Consider the following 22,537-nt stretch of genomic DNA (forward strand, 5'->3'; position numbering starts at 1 on the left):
CAAAAAACAAGAAAAAAAATTAGGGTGGATATATTAGCCTCTTATTCATGCGAGAAAATATAAAACGTCACAGCGTGACCAAAATTCTCTCACTGTTTTTTAGTTTTTAGATCAACATCATGATTCAGATAATACAGATGAACTGAATTACTAACTTGGCATTAAACAAAAAGTTTAGATATTACTCTTACAAGTTTTATAGCTAAATAACATTTATTTAATTAAATTTCAAACAGGTGCACCTTTAATTAACTAGTGGTAAACGTCACAGCGTGACCAGACACATTTGGGTAATTATAAACCAGGTAAATGGGCTGTTTTTAATAAATTTAAAACTAAGTAGAGAAGTATTGGACAAATATATAACTACATCTTCATAAAAATAGTTTTTACATAGCAATCTGCCGAACACGCCCATACTATATCAGTGTCAAATTGCATCCATATTATTTTGCTGTCATATATACAACGTTTTAAAGTTTTTTGGTGATTTCGTCTGAAGACGTAAGTTGTTTCACTAAATATTTGGCACTTGAATAGGGTCGCATTTCTATTTTACCAATATTGTTTTGAATTAGGTGCGCTGAAAATATTCCTGGTTTTGCTGATGCTTTTGTAAATAACTCATCAATTTTAAATTTTTTTTATTGTATTTATATTATCTTCCATAGAAACAAAATAGATATGGCATCAGTTATCATACATTTTCTCTGGATTATTTTTTGCGTTGTTATTCTTTTAACGGTTCCACCAATAGCATCTACTGGTCCTTTCCCATGAGAAGCAGCGAAAAAGTTCCAGAATAATTTTAAAACATGCTGTTCTTCCAACCAGGGTATTGCTGATGCAATAAAACGATTTTTAAATTGATTGCTTGGGGCGTCTGTCCAAACCTGTAGTATTTTAACACTTGATTCAATATGCTTAGATAATAAACTATGAACAAATACAAGAATAGATTCTTTTGAATGGCTTAAATCATCTGAAACTATGACAGCTGATGAGCATGAATTTTGGTACCAAAGTTCAGCAGTAAAAATAGTAACTTGCTTCTTGTGCCAATGTGCTGACTGCACTTCATCTTGCCACAAAGTTGAAAAATTTTCAGCAAAATCCACTTGAAGAACGGCTGTGTCTGGATTACTTTGAAGTTGGATCTTATGATCACGATATGTAATTGATTGTTTCTGTTTAATAAAATAATGCCAAAGAAATGAAGGTAAAGATTTTGAAAAGCTGCTGTAAAGATCATCAACTCTTCCCTTTTTTTCAATTTTTTTAATGTATTCCTTTCCATTACCTTCTGCAACTTTTTCCCATTGGTACCATGTAATGCATTTATTCTTGTCAATTTCATTCGAAACAAATAGATTATGAAACTTTGCAGCATCTTTACATGTGGTACACATGTTATTATAACAAATGTCTTTTTCACTATCACATACAATGCTTAGAGGAAATTTATGTGAATACAATGGAAAATTTGAATCAAACTTGTGCAAGGCTTCAAGGATAAGAATTATATTTTGATGCTGTTGACAACAACAAACGTTTCTTGACATTGAACTAGACAAAAGCACATGTGGTGGGCGTAAACTAGCAAACTTTGATTTTCCGACTGATTCTTCAGGATAATCACTTTTAAAAACAGCATAAGCTCATTAACATTCAACATACAAATGACGTTTTTGCACAGTTTCTTTCTTGTTCTTTAATCTCACCACAATGGTGTCTCTTTTACCGGGTGCTTGACGGGATATATCATCACGCTGGTAAAAATCAAGAACCAATTTTACAGTTAAAGCATCTAATGCATTTTTACTAAGTATTTTTTCTGGGCTTGGGATTTCATTCATTTTTGTTAAAAGTTTTTGTACAACTTTAGCCCTCTTTCTGGGTGATTTTGGTAGTGCTGACTCGGCTCTCTTAACAGCTTTTCCAAGAGTGCTAGCAGATTTGTAAGGGGGTGATGTAACAGCTACAGATTTTGATTCTGCTATTTTTTGTCTGCTCTTTCTCTTTCGCTGCCTTTCTTTTTCTCGTTCAGCCTCCAAATTAGCGAGCCTTCTTTCTTTTCTTTTTTTTGATTCTTTTTCTTTAACTAATTTTTTGCCAAACTTTTCTAACTGTCTTTCGCGATATTTCTTTTGACTCTCAGCATGAGTAAGAGGCATGTTAAACCCTTGAAAGATTAAAAAAAAGGCAACGCATTAGTTATGGAGATGCACGTATTACATCTAAGCTCAATGGAGTTACAGTTATCCCTTAGAGAGGCTCTATGTATCTCAAAAGAGAGCCTCAAGGATAGCTGAGCATTCATCCTCCAAATGTTGCCTATGCAAAACATACCTATAATTTGTAGTTTTTGTAGATGATGTAAAAGAAAGTAGGCTGCTCAGTAATCTGGGTCCTTAAAGTTGATAAAAACTCAATTGTGGTTTCAGTTTAGCAGTTTTAAATTTTGTTTTAAATGTTGTTAAAAAATTGTCACGCCGTGACGTCACGGCGTTACAAAAAAAGATCCTAAAAATAACTTGAGCTAATTACTTTTTTAAACATGTTAGTATTTTTTTAGATGTACTAGATTGAGTTCTCATTGCGCTGGATTTTTGAAACCCTAAGTTTTACTGGTTGTCTAAGAAATAAAACGATTGGTACCCTAATTGTCACAGCGTGACATGTCACAGCGTGACAATAGTGGTAATAGCATTTGATTAAAACAAATGGTATTCTGAATTCGTCTGGCAATAAGTATGTTTTTATCATAAGTAGGAATGATTAGTGCAGCTAAAAACCTGATTGCAATGAGCAAGACAGTTTTTGAATTTTTTATAGGTTCAATTTAACTTTGGTGATTAAACATGAATTAAATTATTGCAAAAACGCCTACTTTTACCTTCTGTTTCAGCCCATGTTATTTTTTATAATAGAGGCATACTATAATAAGCTATATATTTTCTGAAAGAGGAGAAGTAGAGCTTTCTACTGATATATAGTATTATCTATATTGGGTTGTTTTAATTTTATCATTTTTTGTGAGACGGTCGTGGAATTGCTCTCTATCAATTTTTGAACAGACAATCTTCTATAATAGGTCTTTAGTGACCTAACTACCTCCTGGTCCATTGGTTGGAGTTTGAAGTAGTGTTTTGTGGTAGAAATGTTAATTCTATTGATTTGAAATAATGGTTGGATGGACTGGACAACCATCAACTAATAAAACAATTTTTCGTCTTTCCTTCGTAAACTGCCAATCAAATTCACGAACACATTCCTCAAACAGTTGTCATCCATTTAACTTTTCTTGTGGCTGCGATAGCAAAACTGCAAGTGCTTTACATTTTTGAAGTATCTGGACAATCACCGAAACTAAACATTGGTACTTGTGACTGGGAACCTCTCGATTATGTTCAATGCTTTCTTGATTCGGTATTGATAAATAAAGTTCAGAATATGGCTAATTGGGTAAATGTATCTGTAACTGATATCTGGGTTGTTCTTCGCGTGCTCATTTTGTTTTAAATGTTGTTAAAAAATTGTCACGCCGTGACGTCACGGCGTTACAAAAAAAGATCCTAAAAATAACTTGAGCTAATTATTTTTTTAAACATGTTAGTATTTTTTTAGATGTAGGCCAGAAATGGAATGGTTTTATTTATTTATTTATTCGTAGGACTCGTTCGAAAAAGTTCAACAGATAATTATTAGTCTACTGATCCACTTCTTATAACACCAGCTTTATAGTCAATTATTATATAGTTAAACTGCAGCCGAATATAACAGGGACAAAAACCCAAAAAAATGCAAAAACGTAGCTTGATCGCTTTTCCAGTGTGGTCTTCAATTATTTACACTGGTATTCAAAACAAAATTACTCTTTCTGAACAGCTAGGAATAAGCGGATCAATTGCTATGACACTTATGAGACCGTTTTTCAAGGACACAATCTTTACATTGACAATCAGTACACAAGCCAACATGTATAATTAATTACAACAACTTCACGGATAAAGTAGATATGGAGGTTTCTTTTTCAGAATGAATTAGGAAGCCAGTAAAGTGGTATAAAAAAGTTTTTTTTCATCTCATTGATCTTTCTTTCTTTAATGCTTATGTTATCTACTGTAAAAGAAAGAGGTCAGACAGAAGTCTTTTAAATTTTCAAATTGATTGTTGCTAGAAAAACATTCAAAAAAATGCAATTCTTATAGAAATTCAGCGCTTACACAAAGACCTTTTGGCCCTGCAAACCAGTCCAGTCCAGATTGATTGAGCGCCATTTTCCAGCCCTCTTTCCCCAGATTGTAGGCAGAATTCAGCGTCGTCGTTGCGTTGTATGTAGTTTGCGAGAAAATAAAAGCCAAACAAGTTTCTAGTGTGAACTATCTGAAAATGGGGTGCCATTATGCGTACTAGAGTGTTTTAGAATTTACCATACACGGTTACATTATGAAAGAGAATAACTGAATTCGATCATTTTTTGCACTTTCTTATGATCTTTCTATTTTATATTTTAAAAAAACTATTTTTTTTATCCTACATTGAACTTTGAACAAACCTTTTTTTGCGGTGTCCCCCCTTTGGTTTTTTTCAACACCAACTTTAGTTATCTTAAAAAGTATGTCTTTAAAATCTGCTGCTGGTGGTGAAAGGTTTAAATGAATTAAACGTTTTGTTACTTGTGATTTTTTTGATTCAGTAATTCATAAGTAGATATAAAAATGGTTAAAACAAATGGAGTAAAGGTTTTTCTTTAGTTAAAGATTAGCTTAACCTTGAAAGACAAGCTTTTTACTTTTAATTAGCGGCACAGAAATGTGAATTCTAACTTACATCAGGTTCATACTGTAAGAAAAAGGAACGAATACTGTAAGAAAGAGGAACGAGTGAAATTACTAATATAAGTTCAGTATTTTCACTTGATTCAAATATTACTCATCGAACTATGAGAAGAGCGAGACAACCGCCGTTATGGAAGCGTGTTTACAATATGTGTCGTCTCTATCAAAGAGATGTTAAAGCTTTAGATTAATCTAAAAAATAGAAGCCAATGAGTCTACAATTACACGAACCACGTTACAACTAATTTATTAAGTAATGTTTGGTTATTTTCTTTAGGTTGCATAAAGCTTGCTTGATCAGTTTAGTATTTTACGATTTTTCTTGTGATTTTGAGAAGATCTGAAAGTTAAGATACATAAAAACGGGTTGAAAAGCAGAGAGTGATCCAAAGGTTCGCATCCAACATCATCCAGCATCAGGAAGGTAAAAAAGCTACCTAATGCGAGTACAATTTTTCATCAAATAAATCCAATCTAAGATTAGGTTAATAGCCATTTTTATAAACATTCAACGTGTTTCTTCAAATATAATTATAAGATTTTGCTTAAAGAAAACACTGATAGCAAACCTACATATTAGAAAATCGGTGAAAAAAACCGGAAGTTAACGTGGTCTAAGGAGAGTTTTGGTTTGTAGAAAGATGGAACCAAGTAATTTTCTAGGAAATGAAGTGATACACACTAAAAAAAAAAGGTATAATAGAGGTATGTTATTCTACCCGAAGGTAGAAACTAATATTTTTAGGGTAGAATAATCGTTTCTTAAGTTTAAGCGGTTAAAATGGTAGAAAGTTCTACCCCTGAAGAGTTTTCTACCTTTGCGTTAGATGTCACCAGAATGCGGCTCGCAAACCATAAATTTCTTTATTTTTATGAAAAGCTCTTAACTTAAAAATAAACAAAGGTGAGAATATATAAATGTATTTTATAGTTTATAAAATTTATTTTTCATTGGTTTTTATATTAACCAAAAAAACTTAAAAAAAAAAACAACTTAGACATATAAAAAAACAAATTAAATATATTATTACTAGATTTATAGCTGCACCTGGTTTTAATGATACATGCGGCATTGTAGCATGTTACTGCAGTTAAAGATTTCAAATTTCGGTATGGAGTATTATTGTCAAGTTGAGTTTTGCAGAAAAGGGTTTTATAATACACGAGGGTTAATCAATCACATGATGCTGCAGCATGGTCATGAAAAACATCTGAATTTGTTGTGTAGTTTAGATGGTTGTGTTTATTGCTATAACACTGTTAATACATATAGATGTCATGTTTTAAAATTTCATCAGTCTCATCTAGTTTCCGTAACTTCCGATAAACTAAGTTTATCTAAAGATAGAGAAGAAAATGTTGAAAATATTGTGGAAGTGGAAGCAGAAAACATAGCAGTTATTGAAAGTGTGGATGAAAATGCAAAAAAATTAATGACAGAATTTTCTGATTTTTTAGAATCTTTTGGAAACAATTTATGTATAACACAGCTGCAGTTGCGCGAAAAACACATGCTGCCACTTTCAACAGCTTCTTCAATATGTAATAAAATTAAATGTTTGCTTGATTTGTTCCAGAACAGTATTGTATCATTAACAAGAAAAAGGCTTAAAGCGCTAAATATTGAATCAGATGAGGACTCTGTGTTGAATCAATTATTATCATTTTCCTCAATTTATGACAGTGTCTCTCAACTGTTTGCAACTGATCATCTTAGAAAATTATATATGCTAAATAACCTTGAGTTTGTTTCCCCAATAGAACTTGATGTCCAGACTAATGAACTTCATCAAGTAACTGAAAGTCTTGGTGGTTCTAACAATATAATAAACAATGAAACATTGCCTTTGCCTGTTGTAGTAGCAAACACAGATAATAATATTTATGCAATAGAAAATGAAAAAAATCTTAAAAAAAATAAAAAAGTTGGTTATTATATTCCAATTCTTCAAACGTTGAAAACCTATCTTCAAAAAGATGATATATGGGCTAGTTGTGAAAGGAACCGTTTAAAGACAGTTAAAAGTGATGGCATTATGCGAGATTATTCTGATGGTACACATTTTAAATCCTTAAATGGTAATAGCAACAATTTTATTCGTTTACATTTGTATAATGATGAGTTAGAAATCTGTAATGCACTTGGAAGCAGAAGGGGTACTCACAAGGTTTCAATTTTTTATTTTATAGTTGGAAATATTGAAACTCATTTATGGACAAACCTTGACCATATTCACTTGGTATTAGTTGCACAATATAGTGCTGTCAAAATGTATGGATATGATAGAATTTTAAATAAACTAAGGAATGATGTTAAATTGCTTGAGATAGATGGGCTTGATTTAAATATTCTTGGCAAAATTGAACATATCAATGGTACTATCGTTACATTCTCAGGAGATAACTTATCCTCTCATTTTTTTAGTGGTTTTTCTACTTGCTTCTCATCTGGTAGAGTTTGTCGTTACTGCATGATTTCGTTTAAGTTTCTTTCAAAAGTTCATTCAGAATCTTCATGCCAGTTGAGAACATTAGATTTACATAGTTATCATGTTCAAGAAGTAAAGACAGATAAATCACTCAGTGGTGTGTACGGTGTTTACAGCCATTGTTCTTTATCTAGTTTGCAGTATTTCAATGCAATTGAATGTTTCCCGCCTGACTTTATGCATGATGGACTAGAAGGGCTTTTGAGTGTGAATTTTTCAATTGTTGTGAGAAATCTTATCAAAGAAAAATTATTCACTATTATTCAGTTGAAAGAAGAAATAGCGAACTTCAAGTATGGCATTCCAGATATTAGTGATAAACCTGCTATATCATGTGTTCCAAAAAATTTGGCAGCATCTAATAAAGCAATCCATGGAAAAGCAGTGGAGCGATGGTCACTATTTCATTTTTTACCCATATTTGTTAGTCGTCTTGTAAAAAATCATGATATACTTCTAAACAATAACTTTTGGCAGCTTCATTTGCTTTGTCGACAAATTGTGCAAATCATTTTGGCACCAGAAATTGATATAAATTGGATCCCTATTCTTGAGCATCTGATTCAAAGACATCATTCTCTACTTGAGCAAATTAGCCCAGTATCATTTATACCTAAAATACATTTTTTAGTACATTATCCTAGATTACTATTACATTTTGGACCTTTGCGACACCTCTGGGTAATGAGATTTGAACATCAATATTTTAATTATGATTTGAACATCAATATTTTAAACAAATTGCACGTCGTGTAAAAAATTTTAAAAATATAACATTTACTTTGGCACAACGACATGAAATGCGCAAGTGCGTTATGAATTTTGGACGAAGCCCATACTATAAGGGTCCAGAAATTTTAAGTTGTCAAAAAATATTATCTATACATTCACTTCCATTTGAACTTATTGATGCCATAAAAAAAAAGTTTGTTAATACCCATCAAGTAAATCAACATGAGCAGTTTATATCTACTGCAAAACTTAGAATTAATGGACAGATCTTTTATACAAGTACAAGTATTATTTGTCAAATAAAAGGTTGCGATGACATGCCTTTATTTGGAAAAGTTGAATATATATTATTGTTTCAAGGTACTTGGATTATTGGCTGTGTGTTGCAAATGGTAAAACAATATATAGAGTTTGTGGATTTTTACAATATAGAGCAGTCCAACAATTGGGTTGTGGTAATACCTGGTGAACAAGCCAATCATCCGTCTATGGGTTCCTATTTTGTTAATAATCAGGAAGGCATTTTATTTCGTCATCGTGTTTGCATAAAGGATGAATAAGAAAATTAAAACATAACTTATTAAAATTTAGTTTTTACAAATATTTATACTTTTATATATTTTACTTCGGTGGGTGTCTGCCAGATAAGGAAAAGTCTGGTAATTCAAATATCTGCAAAGAAAGAAAAAAAAAAAAAAATCATGGAGCAATCTGGGAAATTAGGTAATTAAAAAAAAATCAGGGTAGTTTACATTAAAATATTAGCAGACACCCTTATAAACTTATTTGCAGTTTTGAATTTACTTAAACTTGTATTTAATTAGTTTGATGATAATGCTTTTTTGGTATTTTCTGTTTTAATTTACTATACTATTTATAATTTACTAGTTTAATCTAGTTTTACAAAGATCTTGCGGAAAAAAAATTATTGTAAATGTTTTATTATTTTAAAGTTTTTCATAATTCAAAGTGATCAAATTTAAAATGCCTCTTTTCAAGATATGGTCTGGTGATCGCTTAGTAAAAAAAGGCAGTTATTGCTGAAGATTTTGATATGCTGAAAGTGAAGGGTAAGAAATTTTATAATACTATAACATTATAAATACATTAAGTAATCTTGTTAAGAGTTTAAGTAATCTTGTTAAGAGTTAATCCTAAAAAATATAAATTTAACTACTCTTATTAAATTAATTTTTCAATTTTAATTCCAGTGTTTGAGAAGTTCCAATTTTCACCTGCTAAAATTGTTGTAAATAGTGATGGAACAGAAATAGATGAAAGTGATGTTTTACTCAGTCTTTCGGGTGAAGTGTTGTTAGCTCTTCGTGATGGTGAAGAATGGCAAGTTTACAGTGTGTTTTTATTATTAATGGTATTAGTACATTTAATTATTAAAATGCAGAGTATTTAAAAAAGACTACGTGTTGATTGGATTTTTTTTTTTTTATTTTTGTAGGCTTTAAAATTGTTGCAAGATAAAAAATTTTTGTTTTTAAGAAAAGTTCATCAATTATCCTTTGGATTATAATGGACTTTTTGCTTCTTTATTTTTCTTGGCCTTTAGTGAAAAAAATTTTTAAACTGTTTTGATTTTGTGATTGCAATTTTTTGCTTGTTTTTGGTGTAAAAATAAAATTTTATCTTGTAACGCCTTATTCAATCATTTATGCCTTAAGTTACGTTATAAATAGGTAATAAAGTTATAAATATGTTATTTATTGCTAAATAGTTTATATTGCATAGATTCTGTAACTGTCACAACGTCTCCTGAAAAATTGCCATCGTGTATTCAGTCATTGTCTTCTTCACCACTTTTGCTGTTACAGGAAGGTGAATCTAGTAGCACTGAGCATATGCTTAATATGTCTGGACTGAAGACATTCCCAACAGTATACTGTCTACCAATGCTTCCAAAGCACTTAACAGCAGCACTAGAGAAAGCCTCCTCTAAAGCGGATCTAGATGTGTCGAGTGAACGACAGTTAATTAGAATTGTTTATGATGATCTGCTGCAATATTCTTTGTAAGTAGTAATTTTTTTGAACAATTGATTTTTTTTTTTTTTCTTTTTTTTTTTAGTTGTAAAAGGAAAATTTCAATAAAAATTCTTAATATTTTGGGGAACAATAACGATAAAAATTGCCAATATTGCAAAAATACGGTATAAAAATTCTTCTGGCTAATGTCTGATATATATATATATATATATATATATATATATATATATATATATATATATATATATATATATATATATATATATATATATATATATATATATATATATATATACATACATACATATATACATATATACATATATACATATATACATATATATACACATGCACACATATATATATAGAGAGAGAGTTTTTTTGTTTAAAGTCTTTTTTTTTTACCTACATACATGATTGCTTGGACTATCTCCGACTGCTCTACTACTGGGTTATACAAAAATAAATTTTTGGCTTTTTAGATATCCAACCTCTCTGATGTATCAGGCTGTATGTCAAGCTATTGTGCGAACCTATCCTAAGTTACAAGATAGAATTGTATTTTTATGTCAAAAGGCATCAAAGCCTTATGTAAGTTTTGCAAAGCTGTGTTTTATTTTGTATGAAGCTTTTATATAAAAACATATGTAGTGCTTTTAAAAACTGTTTGATATTTAATAAGGGATAATATATGCATTTGGCTAAGAAATATATATATATATATATATATATATATATATATATATATATATATATATATATATATATATATATATATATATATATATATATATATATATATTACTGTGTGTATGTATATATGTATATTAAAATTAATTATCTATAATTAATTTCAATAAGTAATTTCTTTCAAGGCAACATGGTTAGACAGCTTAAAAACAAGATTCAAGTCTGAAAGGTCTAAAATGCATAATGTACCTTCAGTGCAAGAGCATAAAAAGTTTGGTACAACGCTGAAAAGAAAGCAACTTTATATTGAATGTGCAGTAACTCCAAAACAGAAGCGGTCAGAGGTAAGTATCTCAGAGATCAGTCATTTAAATTCTGTACTATTTAATATATGGTTATAAAAAACTAAAAAGTAGTATCCTTTTTTTTAATTTTATTAAATTTTTAAAGATGCAAACAAACTCTATGGAGGATTTGCTAAGCTGCATTGCTCACAAAGAAACCATTTCAAATGAGTTAAAAAAAAGTCTTCCTGATATGTCAAAGGTTAGAGATCGAATGGCAAAGACCTTTGTACATAGAAGGAGAATAATACTTAATTCTACCACAACACAAATACTAGAAGAGTATCCAGCATTAAAGATTGCTTCAGAGGTGTGTTTTAACTTGAGTTTATAAATCAATGGAGTAAGAATAACTCATAGTTGATAAATTTTAATATGTATAATTATATTTTGTAGTTGTTAGAAGAGGTAAATCTCATAACTGGAAATGAAGGAACCAGTAAAATAAACCAGTTCTTTACAGCTGAAAGATCTATAAAGATACTGGAGATGGCCAAGTCAGGGAAAAGAAATGCCAAAAATAATGAATTGGTGACTAACATTGTGGCTGCCATAGGATCTGAGTCTAATGTCAATATTGAAGGTTTATAATATATCTGTTTGTCTTTAATTTATTTTGTGTTTATTTACGTAAAAAAGTTATAAATATTTTTAGCACAGCAGATAAGAGCATCGATGTTGTGCTTGCCCGCCATGTTTGGTGAAAAAATTGAAAGATGGCTTGTGATAAATAAGGTCTCAATAGTGTTTTGAAGCTACCATTCTTCAATGAGGCTTATGATTTTTCGATTTTTAAAGTATTTTTTTTTACTTTTGTCAATATAAATGTAATATTTAAATTAACAATTCTGATTTTTTTAGGAATCATCTCTAAGCACACCAACAATAAGAATCACTTGTTCAAATCAAGCCAATATTCTGCATTTTGAAGATGTGCATATAGCATCTACCTCGATGGTTTAGTTATTTGTAACGTTCAATCCATCGATGAAGCATTAAAAGTCTTGATAGCATCTTATTGGGTTTTTGAAATAGCCTTCGATCCGCGACTGCAAAAAACATTGACATTTCTAGCCAACTATATTTGTGGACTTAGTGAGTTCCGTGTCAGTCCACCGGTTCAGCGATTGCTGAACAAATTGTTGTAAATTTATTATAATAATCAAAATAGTTTTTTTTTTAAATGTGTTGTTTTCACTGTCGTTGTAAATTTTTAAATCTTAACAAAAGCAAAAAAAAATATGCAAAAAGCAAAAAAATATTAAAAAAACTAAGCCTGCCTTTAAGGGTGGAGGAAAATACCTTACATATAGGGGTATAATAAAATACCTTAGTAATATTCTACCTTAAAGGGTAGGATATATGATATACCTTTGAAGGTAGGCGAAATGGTAGATAAATATACCTTTTAAGGGTAAAACTGTATACCTTGCTTAAGGTAGTAAGTTACACCTTGAGGTGTTTTTTTCTACCTTAGATAAAGGTAGACTAAAATACCTTACTATGTAGGGTATATTTTTCTACCTTAAAGGGTAGGATATGTGATATACCTTTAAAGGTAGAAATTCCTACCTTTTTTTTTTAGTGTGTAAACAGGAAAAGTATGGTTCTTGTTGAAAGATTTAAATCTCAAAAGTATATAGATCGCTTTTTCGTTGCAAAGTTGCTGTGGCAATAGTTAGTATTAATGGAGCAGGTTTGTTTAAAATCTGTATTGGTTGAATCAACCAGCACGCTTACATAGACGCTACAGAACTGCATAGTTCCATCTGCAAACGTACTGATAGATCAAAACGAATAGTAGCAGTTTCAACAAGATATGAATATGTCTTAAGCCATAGGGTATTAACAGGGCTACAGGGAAGGTGCAATTAAAGTAACTTGGCCTATGCATCACAATAAAAGGGTTGACTTATCCTGAAAATAAGAGACGAGCAATAAATCAACAACACTATGAGGTTATTTCATGATAAAAATTCAAAACAAATTTGAAAAAACATAAGCGAAGTTTTAAATTAAACGATTTACCGAATTTCATCTTGTTAATTTCGTTTGTTTTAAGTATACGAACTAGAGAAAAGACTTACGATTGCGATTAACCGAAGTTGCGTCAGCTTAATCGCGAACGAGGAAAATTTTGATCTTCCGAAAATCGATTAAATTAATTGCCTTTTTTGTAATAAACGTTATTATTTGATTCGTAACTTACGATCATATTCTGAGTAATGGAATTAATTGAAAATTCAATCGTAATAATTTGTATTTTACATCAGTTGCGAAACATCCATTAATAATTTGCGTTAAAGTTCGTAAATAACGATATAGGTTTTTTTATATATAGTTTTTTTTATATAATTTTATTTGTTTAAAAAATTGTGCTTCACATTCCAAATCCAGTCCTCATTTTAAAGAAAGAGTTTTTAGAATCTATTTTTTACTGGTATTTTTATTAGTATTGTTAAGTTTACTGGTATTTTTATTCGTATTGTTAAGTTTAATAAAATTTTATTTTTGTTATTTGTATTTTAATCGCTGTTTACGATTCGTAAACGTAAATATTCGTCAGTTACGAAATTTAACTTTATTTTTTTCAACTAAATTTCTACAGTCCAGGTGTCATCAGCATGCCAAGATCCCCCATATGACAATTGTTTTGTAAGGTAAACAAGGGTGGTCAGGTAAAGGCCCAGTGCACGTTATGTGAGTATAAGGGTAAGCAAATCACCCTTGGAATGGCAAAAGGCACCACTTCAAGCATCAGATACCACTTTCAGCATAAATAAAGAGCAGAAGAAGCAAAGAAAGTCCAGTAAAATTCCGACAACAATGCTGAAGATGCTGACCGTGGTGAGAAGAGGAAGCATGCTGGAGCCACAAACCAGTGGCTACTTCGTTAGCTTACAAAAGATATGGAAATCATGGAATGGTTGGCAATTGATAATGCCCTTTAACCTTGTCAACACACCTGCTTTTTCTAAGATGATGGGGATTATGTGCAAGAAGTACAACGTGAAAGCTCTTGTACCTTCGCCAAGTACTTTAAAAAGTAGTTTAACTGTAGCATTAGCAATCGTCATTGACGTAAGATTTGAACCTATTTAACTCAATTACTGACAATAAGTAATTGTAATTTCTATTACTGACGAAAAAATAACGGTCAGGATTCGTCACTCTTGACACTGATGATCAATCTTTTTAGTTTTAGGTCAATCAAAACAATTTTTCTATTCTATTTTTTTCCATTTTATTGCTGTACCAAGGCATGAAAGCCGCCTTGGTGAAATCTTGGATGAAGAACAGCCCAACTGCTAGCAGGTAGCCCTAATATTGAGCCATTGGACCTCTTGTTCTAATAAATAGTATTGTTAACAAATATTCTAGTTAATACGTTGATATATCATAATATTCTACTAATGTTGTAATATTCCCCTCCCTCCCTCCCTCCCTCTCTCTCTCTCTCTCTCTCTCTCTCTCTCTCTCTCTCTCTCTCTCTCTCTCTCTCTCTCTCTCTCTCTCTCCCTCTCTATCAAAAATAAAAAAAAAAAAAAAAGTAATTATGGTTTCAATTTTTGAGGCTTTTGAAACTAAGATTTTCTCGTGTAACTTCAGATTTCAAAACTTTTGGACTTTTTGGACTATCTATACTTAGTGGAATAGTTGTATACTCACTGCACTTAGTGGGATGGTCTGGGTAATATACTTAGTGGAATAGTTGTATACTCACTGCACTTAGTGGGATGGTCTGGGTAATATACTTAGTGGAATAGTTGTATACTCACTGCACTTAGTGGGATGGTCTGGGTAATATACTTAGTGGAATAGTTGTATACTCACTGCACTTAGTGGGATGGTCTGGGTAATATTGATGACTCGCAATGGAACTATTTTCTCGAACCAAAATTACTTCGCTAAAAAATTTAATTTCTCTGAGAAAATTGATTTCGTACTCAAAAAAAAGGCTTTGTTTTTGTGTTCTCTCCGTAACAATTTTTATCATTGGGACAAATTCCCGAAACTCCTTAGTAATATAATAAAAAGATCTTGTCGTACATATACTTAGAGTCCTTTGGTAGAATTATGATAAATATTTTAACAATACCACGCTTTAAAGGTCTAAATCTATTGCTAAACGTTTTTGGTTTTCAGTACCAAAAAAAAAAGCGATTTTATATATTTGATGTCACTTCGAAGACTTTTCCAGATTTTTCGTTATATCCAGATAAAAGGTTGTATACAAATGATTGTCTGAGATTTGTAATTCCCATGGAGTGATTGGCTTTGTTCACTCACGAGAATTGTAATTGCCATGCAGTGATTGGCTTTGTTTACTCAGGTAAATGGATATTGATTTTGAAATTGAAATCTAAAATTAATTTTTAATGTAAGTGACATTTTTATTTCTCTTCGTCATAATTTCTCTTCAACACAAAACAAATTTCAAATTAAACAAATTCGAAATATAAATGAAAAACATTTCTTACACGCGTTTCATGTTATAAATCTATTTTTGCCATTTCTAAAATATTTCATTTGTAATCTCAATATTTTACATCTTTATTAAATATGTAATAAATATTTAAACATTGAAAAGGTTTTTGTGTTTCTCACATCAACATTTTGACGCATCAACATTTTGACGCTATAAGAAGTATTTTCCACAATATTTGACCTGCAGCTTCTTCACATTCAAACCACGAAACCATTTACAAATGTCGTCGATGAAGTTTTTCGGGTGCTTATCTGCATAACAAAGTTATGCTTCGAACTCCATCCATCATTCTTCAATGGATGATTAAAGAAGATACGACGAACGTTGATCGAATATGTAATGAGAAGATTTTTCTCATCCTCAGATAAAATATTTCATGAACACCTAATCGATTCAACTTGAATCCTGCGTTGATTAGTTTCTCTAAGAAACATTTCTCATCTGAAACTTCAGGAGCAGTTTTTCCATCTCAATCATCCTTGATCTTTCATCAATTTTCTCTTCAACTCTTCTGTTTTCGATGTATGCGCTTCAAAGAAGCATTCAATCAACAATCTTCGAACATCTGAGGCATCTGAAGAAAAAAAGTAGTTATCAACATCAACATTTATTTGCAACAAACTTTACTTTGATAAACGGTATTAATTTTTTAAAACTTTAGTTTAATAAATATATGTATATTATTAAATGTAGTGAAGAGAATAAAATAGTAAAAAAAAAATCGAAAATGAACGCAAATTGTCTTCGCAACATACCGTGGTGTGACCTAACAAAGTCCTATGCTTTAAGAATGTCCTAATTTAAGAAATGACAAATTTCGTATATAAAAAGTAAACGTTTAGAGAAAAAAAAACTAGTTATTTTAACTAACTAGATATCTAGTTAAAATAACTCAGTTATTTTCCTAAAAAGTTTATTTAATATATACAAAATAATAAAGTATAAGGTAAATATGTATTTAATAAATCAATAAATCACAAAACTTTTCGTAAGCTGTTTTCTAACTATTGTCACGCTTCAGCCAATAGAAATAAAAATGACAAAAAATGACCAGCCAATCAGAAAGCTTAGTTTGAAACATTTGAAAAAAAGGTCGATAGATTTTTAAATATTTTAAATAAAGTTAAAAAATGCTTCGCACCCAACGCATACTTTTAGAAAAATGTCAAAAATATTATTGAAACACTTAATATTCAATGAAATTTTTAAAAATTATGTAACTACGTTTTTCAAAGACTTTTTGTTTTCAAAAATAGACATCTGTGGTTTGAAAAAAATCACGAACCTTTGCACTTCTCTGCACAATCATCCTTTCGTAAAAATTTTGCGTAATTACGCAAAACGTTGAATTTGCAGCAGGTTTTTTTCGTAAGAAATTTGGCGTAATTTACTCAAAAATTCTCCGTAGTTTTGTTCATAAGATTGCAGTCTAAGGAGTTTTTTTGCGTAAGAAAAATTGTTTTTTTTGCGTAAATCACGCATTTTTCAGCTTTATGAGATTGGCCATGATGGAAACAATTTTCGTTTGATATTTTTTATTTTACTGTAAATGTTAAGGCTTTCATCAGAATTCTCATCAAACATCAGTTATCTCAAAATCCCTGTTAGCATTCTTTAAGTGTTACAACAAAAAGTATTATCAAATTGAAACAAAAAAAAGTATTATCAAATTGATTAAGTGGATCTCAAAATAATTCAAAAATCCCATAGGCCATTATCATTCCAGATAGTCTTAGAAATACCAAAATTTAAATCATGTAGGTACAAGCCGAGTTTTTAACACTCCTCTCAGTGAACAAGGAATGTGTGTGTGTGTGTGTGTGTGTGTCTGGTTAGTGTGAGTGTGTTGATAGAACTGAGGATCAAAATAACATTTTGTGCTTGATGAAATTTTCACTGCAGAAATATTTTTGGATTTACTGATATTTACTGAGTACTGAGGCAGTTGATGCAATTTTATGATAATGTTTCATTCTGCATGCATAGTCTTGTTTGTGCCATTTCTAAACACAACACAAATATAATAATTTTGAGTGCAAACACATTTTATGCAAACGATATTTCATGTTCGTAGTTATGAAACAAAACTATATCTCATTCGTTATGAATATCAAGTTATCAATATCAAGTTAGTGTAAAACAAATAGCAGAGCATCGTAAATTGAAAGTTAGAAAAAATGCTTTTTTGCATCAAATCTTAAGGAAAATCACTCTATCAGACAAAAAAACTGCGTGGGAATCTTTTAAGACTCTTTTTCATTTTTTAAAAGAAAGCAGAAAAGGGAGGGGAAGATGAATAGTAGGAGTTCAGAGTATAAAATCATTGTCAAAGATTAAATGATCAATACAGAGCACTCAAATCATATGAATGAGAATATTTTTTAATGCACACATTTTTAGATTGCATCCTGAGTATTCTCAGAAAACAGTGAAGATGTCTGAAGATACTGAAAAACAAGGGAACGGTTCTTTTTTATTTTTCCATTATTTTTTTGCGGAAATTTATCAAAATATATTGCAAATAAAACACACGTAAGGTATAACATTTATTAGTTTTAATAATACAATGTTATTTAAATTTAAGCTTAGAAAGTTTAACCTCGGAAAATAATTTTATAACTACAAAACGTTATGCTTAAAAAATCTTTGTTTCAAGAAAAACCAATCATTAAAAAAGGTTGAAAGAAATCAATAAAAAAGTTGAAATTAGTGGATTGGTTATGCAAAAGAATCAGTTGCAGTAAAAAACCATTACAGTAAGAATTGTTAAAACGCTGCGCTGCTAAAATTCATTTGCTTGCTTGTAATAAAAAAATGCGAGGAAATATTCTAGTGATTGGTGCTGCTCAGCCACGTGCCCGCAATATTATTTGACAACCTACTGGTCTAACATGGTTTGCAGCTAAACCTTATGGCATGTGTGACGTTGCTGCTTTTAAACTTTTTGAAACATCAGAAATGATTCAAGCAGATGTTAATTGTCTAATGGCGACGCTCGTAAAATTAGACTTGAGAGATGGGTTGATACAACTATAATGAGACTTATAAGTTGATTGGCCTACTTCTACTACCTGAAGTATTTCCTTTTAAAATTCAAAGCATTAAAAAGTTTTGGAGCATTATAGATGGCATTTCTTTTTTCTGCCTCGATGCAAATAGATCGATTATTAATTTGCGACGATGTATTCGATTTGATGAGAGAGAAACTAGAAATAAAATTGTATGTAATTAGTAAATTGTATGTATTTAATAGATTGTATGTAACAGTTTTTTAACGTTTTTTTTTTATCTTATTTTTAGTTTTTATATCAATATATTTTTTAAAACATAAAAAAACGATTGTCGATACTAAATAAAGAATTAGCTTTGATAAAAATACAAAAGTATTTGTATAAAGTTAGTTTTTGAGCTGGGGTAGTTCAATACGTCAGCCATTCTTATCACAACTTGTTTCCCTCGTCCGTAAGTGGTTATTGATATCGCCAGGCTCTTTCAAGTTCAACTTTTTTTCGTCATAAAAAAAAATACGTTTTTTTTCTTTTCCTGAAGGAATGACCTCTGAAAGCTTGATGCTTTTTTTAGCATAGCCATCATCAAGGTGATTCCCAAAGCAAGATGACACAACAGATTTAAACTTTCTCAGTGTGTCAATCTTGGAAACACTTCAAAAGCACAGTGATTTCTCAGCAAGCCCTTGCAAAGCATCAATATTTTTTAGAAGCTTGTGACGCTCATTGCCAGCAAACTGAGTACCATGTAGTGTCTAGCACTTGATACAAAGAGAGACTGAGCATTCAACAGCCTTTGTCCAAAGTTCCTTTAGAGCTTTGAAAAGGTAGTTCACAACACCAAGGAGAGGATGGAGTTCTATTGGGGAAATCACATCCAAAACAAGTATTGAGTCCGAAACTGTGAGCAGAGTGAACAACATTTTTGATAAGTTTGGCCTTTTTCAAATTTTCACCTGCATTCTTGACTGCTGAAAAGGTTACTAAATGTTCGAATATTGCTAGCCGCTGCATCTAAAATTATCTGCATTGATGTAGTGCTTGGAGAATGTTCTAAACCTGGGTTTATTTTTGTTTATTATTTAAGGCTTATATTGTTCTTTTTTTCTTGAACTTTAACGGTACTTGTTTAATGGAGCAGTCAAGATATTCATCCACCATTTTAGATCTGTATTTTAATTTTATGATGTAAGTGAAAAGAAACAGAAAAATTACTTGCAAATTGTACCGACCAAAAAATATTTGAAGTATTTGTTAAAATTGTTTTTTTTTTCACAAGTTTATAGAAATCAACGAGGCGAATTTTTATTCATTTCAAGCATTTTGTTTTACTTAAATTGAAAGATGAACCTTCAATTAACAACAAGATGTCGTTTTATTACAAAGCATTTTTGGACCAACAAAATTTAGCCCGCAGGCTAGCCGTTCGATACTATTGGATTCATGCATTTATACTTTTTAGCAGGGCCGCCGGGAGGGGGAGGGGGGGCCAAAGGGACAGTTTGTCCCGGGCGGCAGATGTCGATGGGGCGCCAGATGCCAAAGTAAAATAAAAATAGTTTTTTTAATCTTAAAATGCCATAATTGAAATGTATATATTACTCGCGTTATATCATTATTTTTAATTCCTCGAAAAAATAACAAACTGTGAATACAATTTAGAAATAATTCTATTCAGAATTTAGAAAGTAATAGTAAATATTTTTCAACTCTTTACGATCAACTTATTTATGGTAATTCATGTTTAAGATTTATATTTAACTATTGAAATATTGATTTCTGACATTAGCTTTTTGAGATTGAGTTTATAATTTTTTGATGAGTTTGCGTAGTTGACAATGCTATTATTTTATTGATGCGTACGGTTATTTACAGTAACTGTTAATAATGAATCGTAAAAAACTTTCTGGTGCCCAAAATAGGGCATTGGCTTCCAAAAGGGTAAAAGAATGTGAAAAAAATAAACAAATGCTCCAAGAATTACGTTGGTTTTACAAAGCTACTAATCAAAATACTGATTTGAAGGTGATTTAGTAGAAATATATAGGTATATATATATATATATATATATATATATATATATATATATATATATATATATATATATATATATATATATATATATATATATATATATATATATATATTATTATTATTATTATTATTATTATTTTCGAAGCAATTTACGAATATTTTCGAAATTAATCATTTTTCACACAATGCCAATATCCGTTGCAGAGGATGAAAGATCTTTTAGTAGACTTAAGATTATAAAAAACAATTTCAGAGCCACCATGGGACAAGAGCGACTTTCAAATCTTATGATCTTGTCTATTGAAAATGATCTCGCGAAATCATTGTCAGATGATGAAGTAATTTATAATTTTGCCTCGAAAAAAGCTCAAAAATTTTATTTAAGTTAGGAATTGTTTATGTTGCGGTTAGTTAGCAAAAAATGAAATAAAGTTAAAGTAGCTATAAAGGCATAATGTACTTTTTTGCTTCTATGCTAAGTATATATATGAAGCGAAATCTATAAGGGCGCCAAAAAAGGTTTTGTCCCGGGCGGCTTGAAGGCTCTCGGCGGCCCTGCTTTTTAGTATGTTAGATTAACTCCCGGTTTTAAATTTCAGTACAAAAGAAAAGTTTCAAAATTTTATTTTTGATTTTGCCTCAGTTGTTTTTATTCTCGCGTTTTTTTTTACGAAATAATAGTTCACATATTATAGAAACTTTATTTGTAGTGGGAACTGTTACAATCCTTCGCTAACTTATAAAATACCTAATGTTCACTTCTCTTTGGATTTCTATTTTTGTAGCACGGGCTTAATAATAGCGCTGTTTTGCTACATAACATGGAGCTGTCAGTCAAACTGTCACTTGATGGATCACATGACCACAAAAATTTCGGAATTGACACTACTCGAAATATGAACAGACATCAAATGAGCAGACATTCAAATGAACAGACATTCATATTTTGAGTATTGATAAGTCACTTCAGTTATTCGTTTTTGGTTTGAACACGCGAGATCTCTTTAGACTTTAAGCATTCTTTCCTTGAACAAAATTAGCTCCAGAATAGACATCCGGTTATTACAAATGTTGTTTTGAAAATATTGGGTGTTTACTTACATAAATAAACATAATAAACTAATAAATTAATTGATAAACGTTTCGTTAAAATGTTACTCTTCTCAGGTTTTTCCTTTGCACATGAATGTTCTTCACTGTGCTTTGGAAAAGTCTTGATTTAACTGTACCACAGGAAAAGGTTACATATATCAAACCAAAAGGTTACATAGTTCAAACTTTTTAGCCTCAATATTTTTATATAGAGCATTTTTTGCATGGAGAATTTTTTTTTTTGCTCGAAACAAACATTAAGTTAGAAACTGCATTTGGTTTGAGAGAAAATTTTTTCATTAAAACCTCAACATGTTTTCCAGAGTTCCTTTTGATATGGTATTAGAAAAAAATGATTGTTTTATCGTTAATTTAACATTTTTTTTCGAAGCAATTAACGTTTTTTACTTATTTTACTTGTTTCTATCGTTTAACCAGCAATCTAGTAAAATTGTTCTATTACATTGCATTCATTTACAAGAAACTATAAATAGTTTTAGAATTTTAGCCACAAAATATTAATCCTTATCTGTTACATTTTCATTCCCTCTTACATTTGCTTCTTGCTCACAATTCGTTTGTTACGGAAGAAAGTTACCATGTCAATTTTTGAATTTCAGTTAAATCAGTTATATATTTAAAAGATATAAATAAAGTTAAAGCAACCAAAGTCGTGTGCTGCTTTTTTTTTTTACTTTATAGCCAGTACTAAAATAATAATGAAGCACCATTGGAATGTTTAGCACCATTGGAATGTTTAGCACCATTGGAATGTTTAGCACCATTGGAATGTTTAGCACCATTGGAATGTTTAGCACCAT

General features: G+C 30.6%; 2 protein-coding genes and 1 pseudogene across 3 annotated transcripts; 2 read left to right on the forward strand and 1 right to left on the reverse strand.

Moving 5' to 3' along the window:
• Positions 1-1,447: 1,447 nt before the first annotated feature.
• LOC149877293 (uncharacterized) lies at positions 1,448-2,174 on the reverse strand. Its single transcript, XM_090073568.1, has one exon. It carries the CDS (start codon positions 2,172-2,174, stop codon positions 1,662-1,664), a length of 513 nt encoding a protein of 170 aa, XP_089929694.1. The 3' UTR covers positions 1,448-1,661.
• A 3,731-nt stretch (positions 2,175-5,905) lies between these two features.
• On the forward strand, positions 5,906-8,622 carry LOC149877294 (uncharacterized). The gene is made up of 4 exons (XM_090073569.1): positions 5,906-6,248; positions 6,300-6,653; positions 6,768-8,011; positions 8,176-8,622. Exons 1-4 carry the CDS (start codon positions 5,906-5,908, stop codon positions 8,620-8,622), a joined length of 2,388 nt encoding a protein of 795 aa, XP_089929695.1.
• Positions 8,623-8,910: 288 nt separating this feature from the next.
• On the forward strand, positions 8,911-12,277 carry LOC149877295 (sterile alpha motif domain-containing protein 3-like; annotated as a pseudogene). Its single transcript, XR_016447917.1, has 9 exons — positions 8,911-9,132; positions 9,274-9,414; positions 9,806-10,085; positions 10,542-10,650; positions 10,935-11,093; positions 11,200-11,403; positions 11,490-11,676; positions 11,749-11,828; positions 11,955-12,277. The product of XR_016447917.1 is annotated as a sterile alpha motif domain-containing protein 3-like (transcript).
• Positions 12,278-22,537: the final 10,260 nt, after the last annotated feature.

This window comes from Hydra viridissima, unplaced genomic scaffold (assembly GCF_058129835.1).
Source record: "Hydra viridissima isolate aposymbiotic clone 2 unplaced genomic scaffold, HvirCarnegie_v1 scaffold_16, whole genome shotgun sequence".
Classification (NCBI taxonomy): Eukaryota; Metazoa; Cnidaria; class Hydrozoa; order Anthoathecata; family Hydridae; genus Hydra; species Hydra viridissima.

Bases quoted from the DNA above. Each gene is read 5' to 3' on its own strand.
- LOC149877293 (XM_090073568.1), bottom strand. From the start codon at position 2,174: ATGCCTCTTACTCATGCTGAGAGTCAAAAGAAATATCGCGAAAGACAG.
- LOC149877294 (XM_090073569.1), top strand. From the start codon at position 5,906: ATGCGGCATTGTAGCATGTTACTGCAGTTAAAGATTTCAAATTTCGGT. The intron at 6,249-6,299 runs GTGTGGATGAAA...CTGATTTTTTAG, and splicing joins AAACATAGCAGTTATTGAAA to AATCTTTTGGAAACAATTTA. The intron at 8,012-8,175 runs GTAATGAGATTT...CCATACTATAAG, and splicing joins GACCTTTGCGACACCTCTGG to GGTCCAGAAATTTTAAGTTG.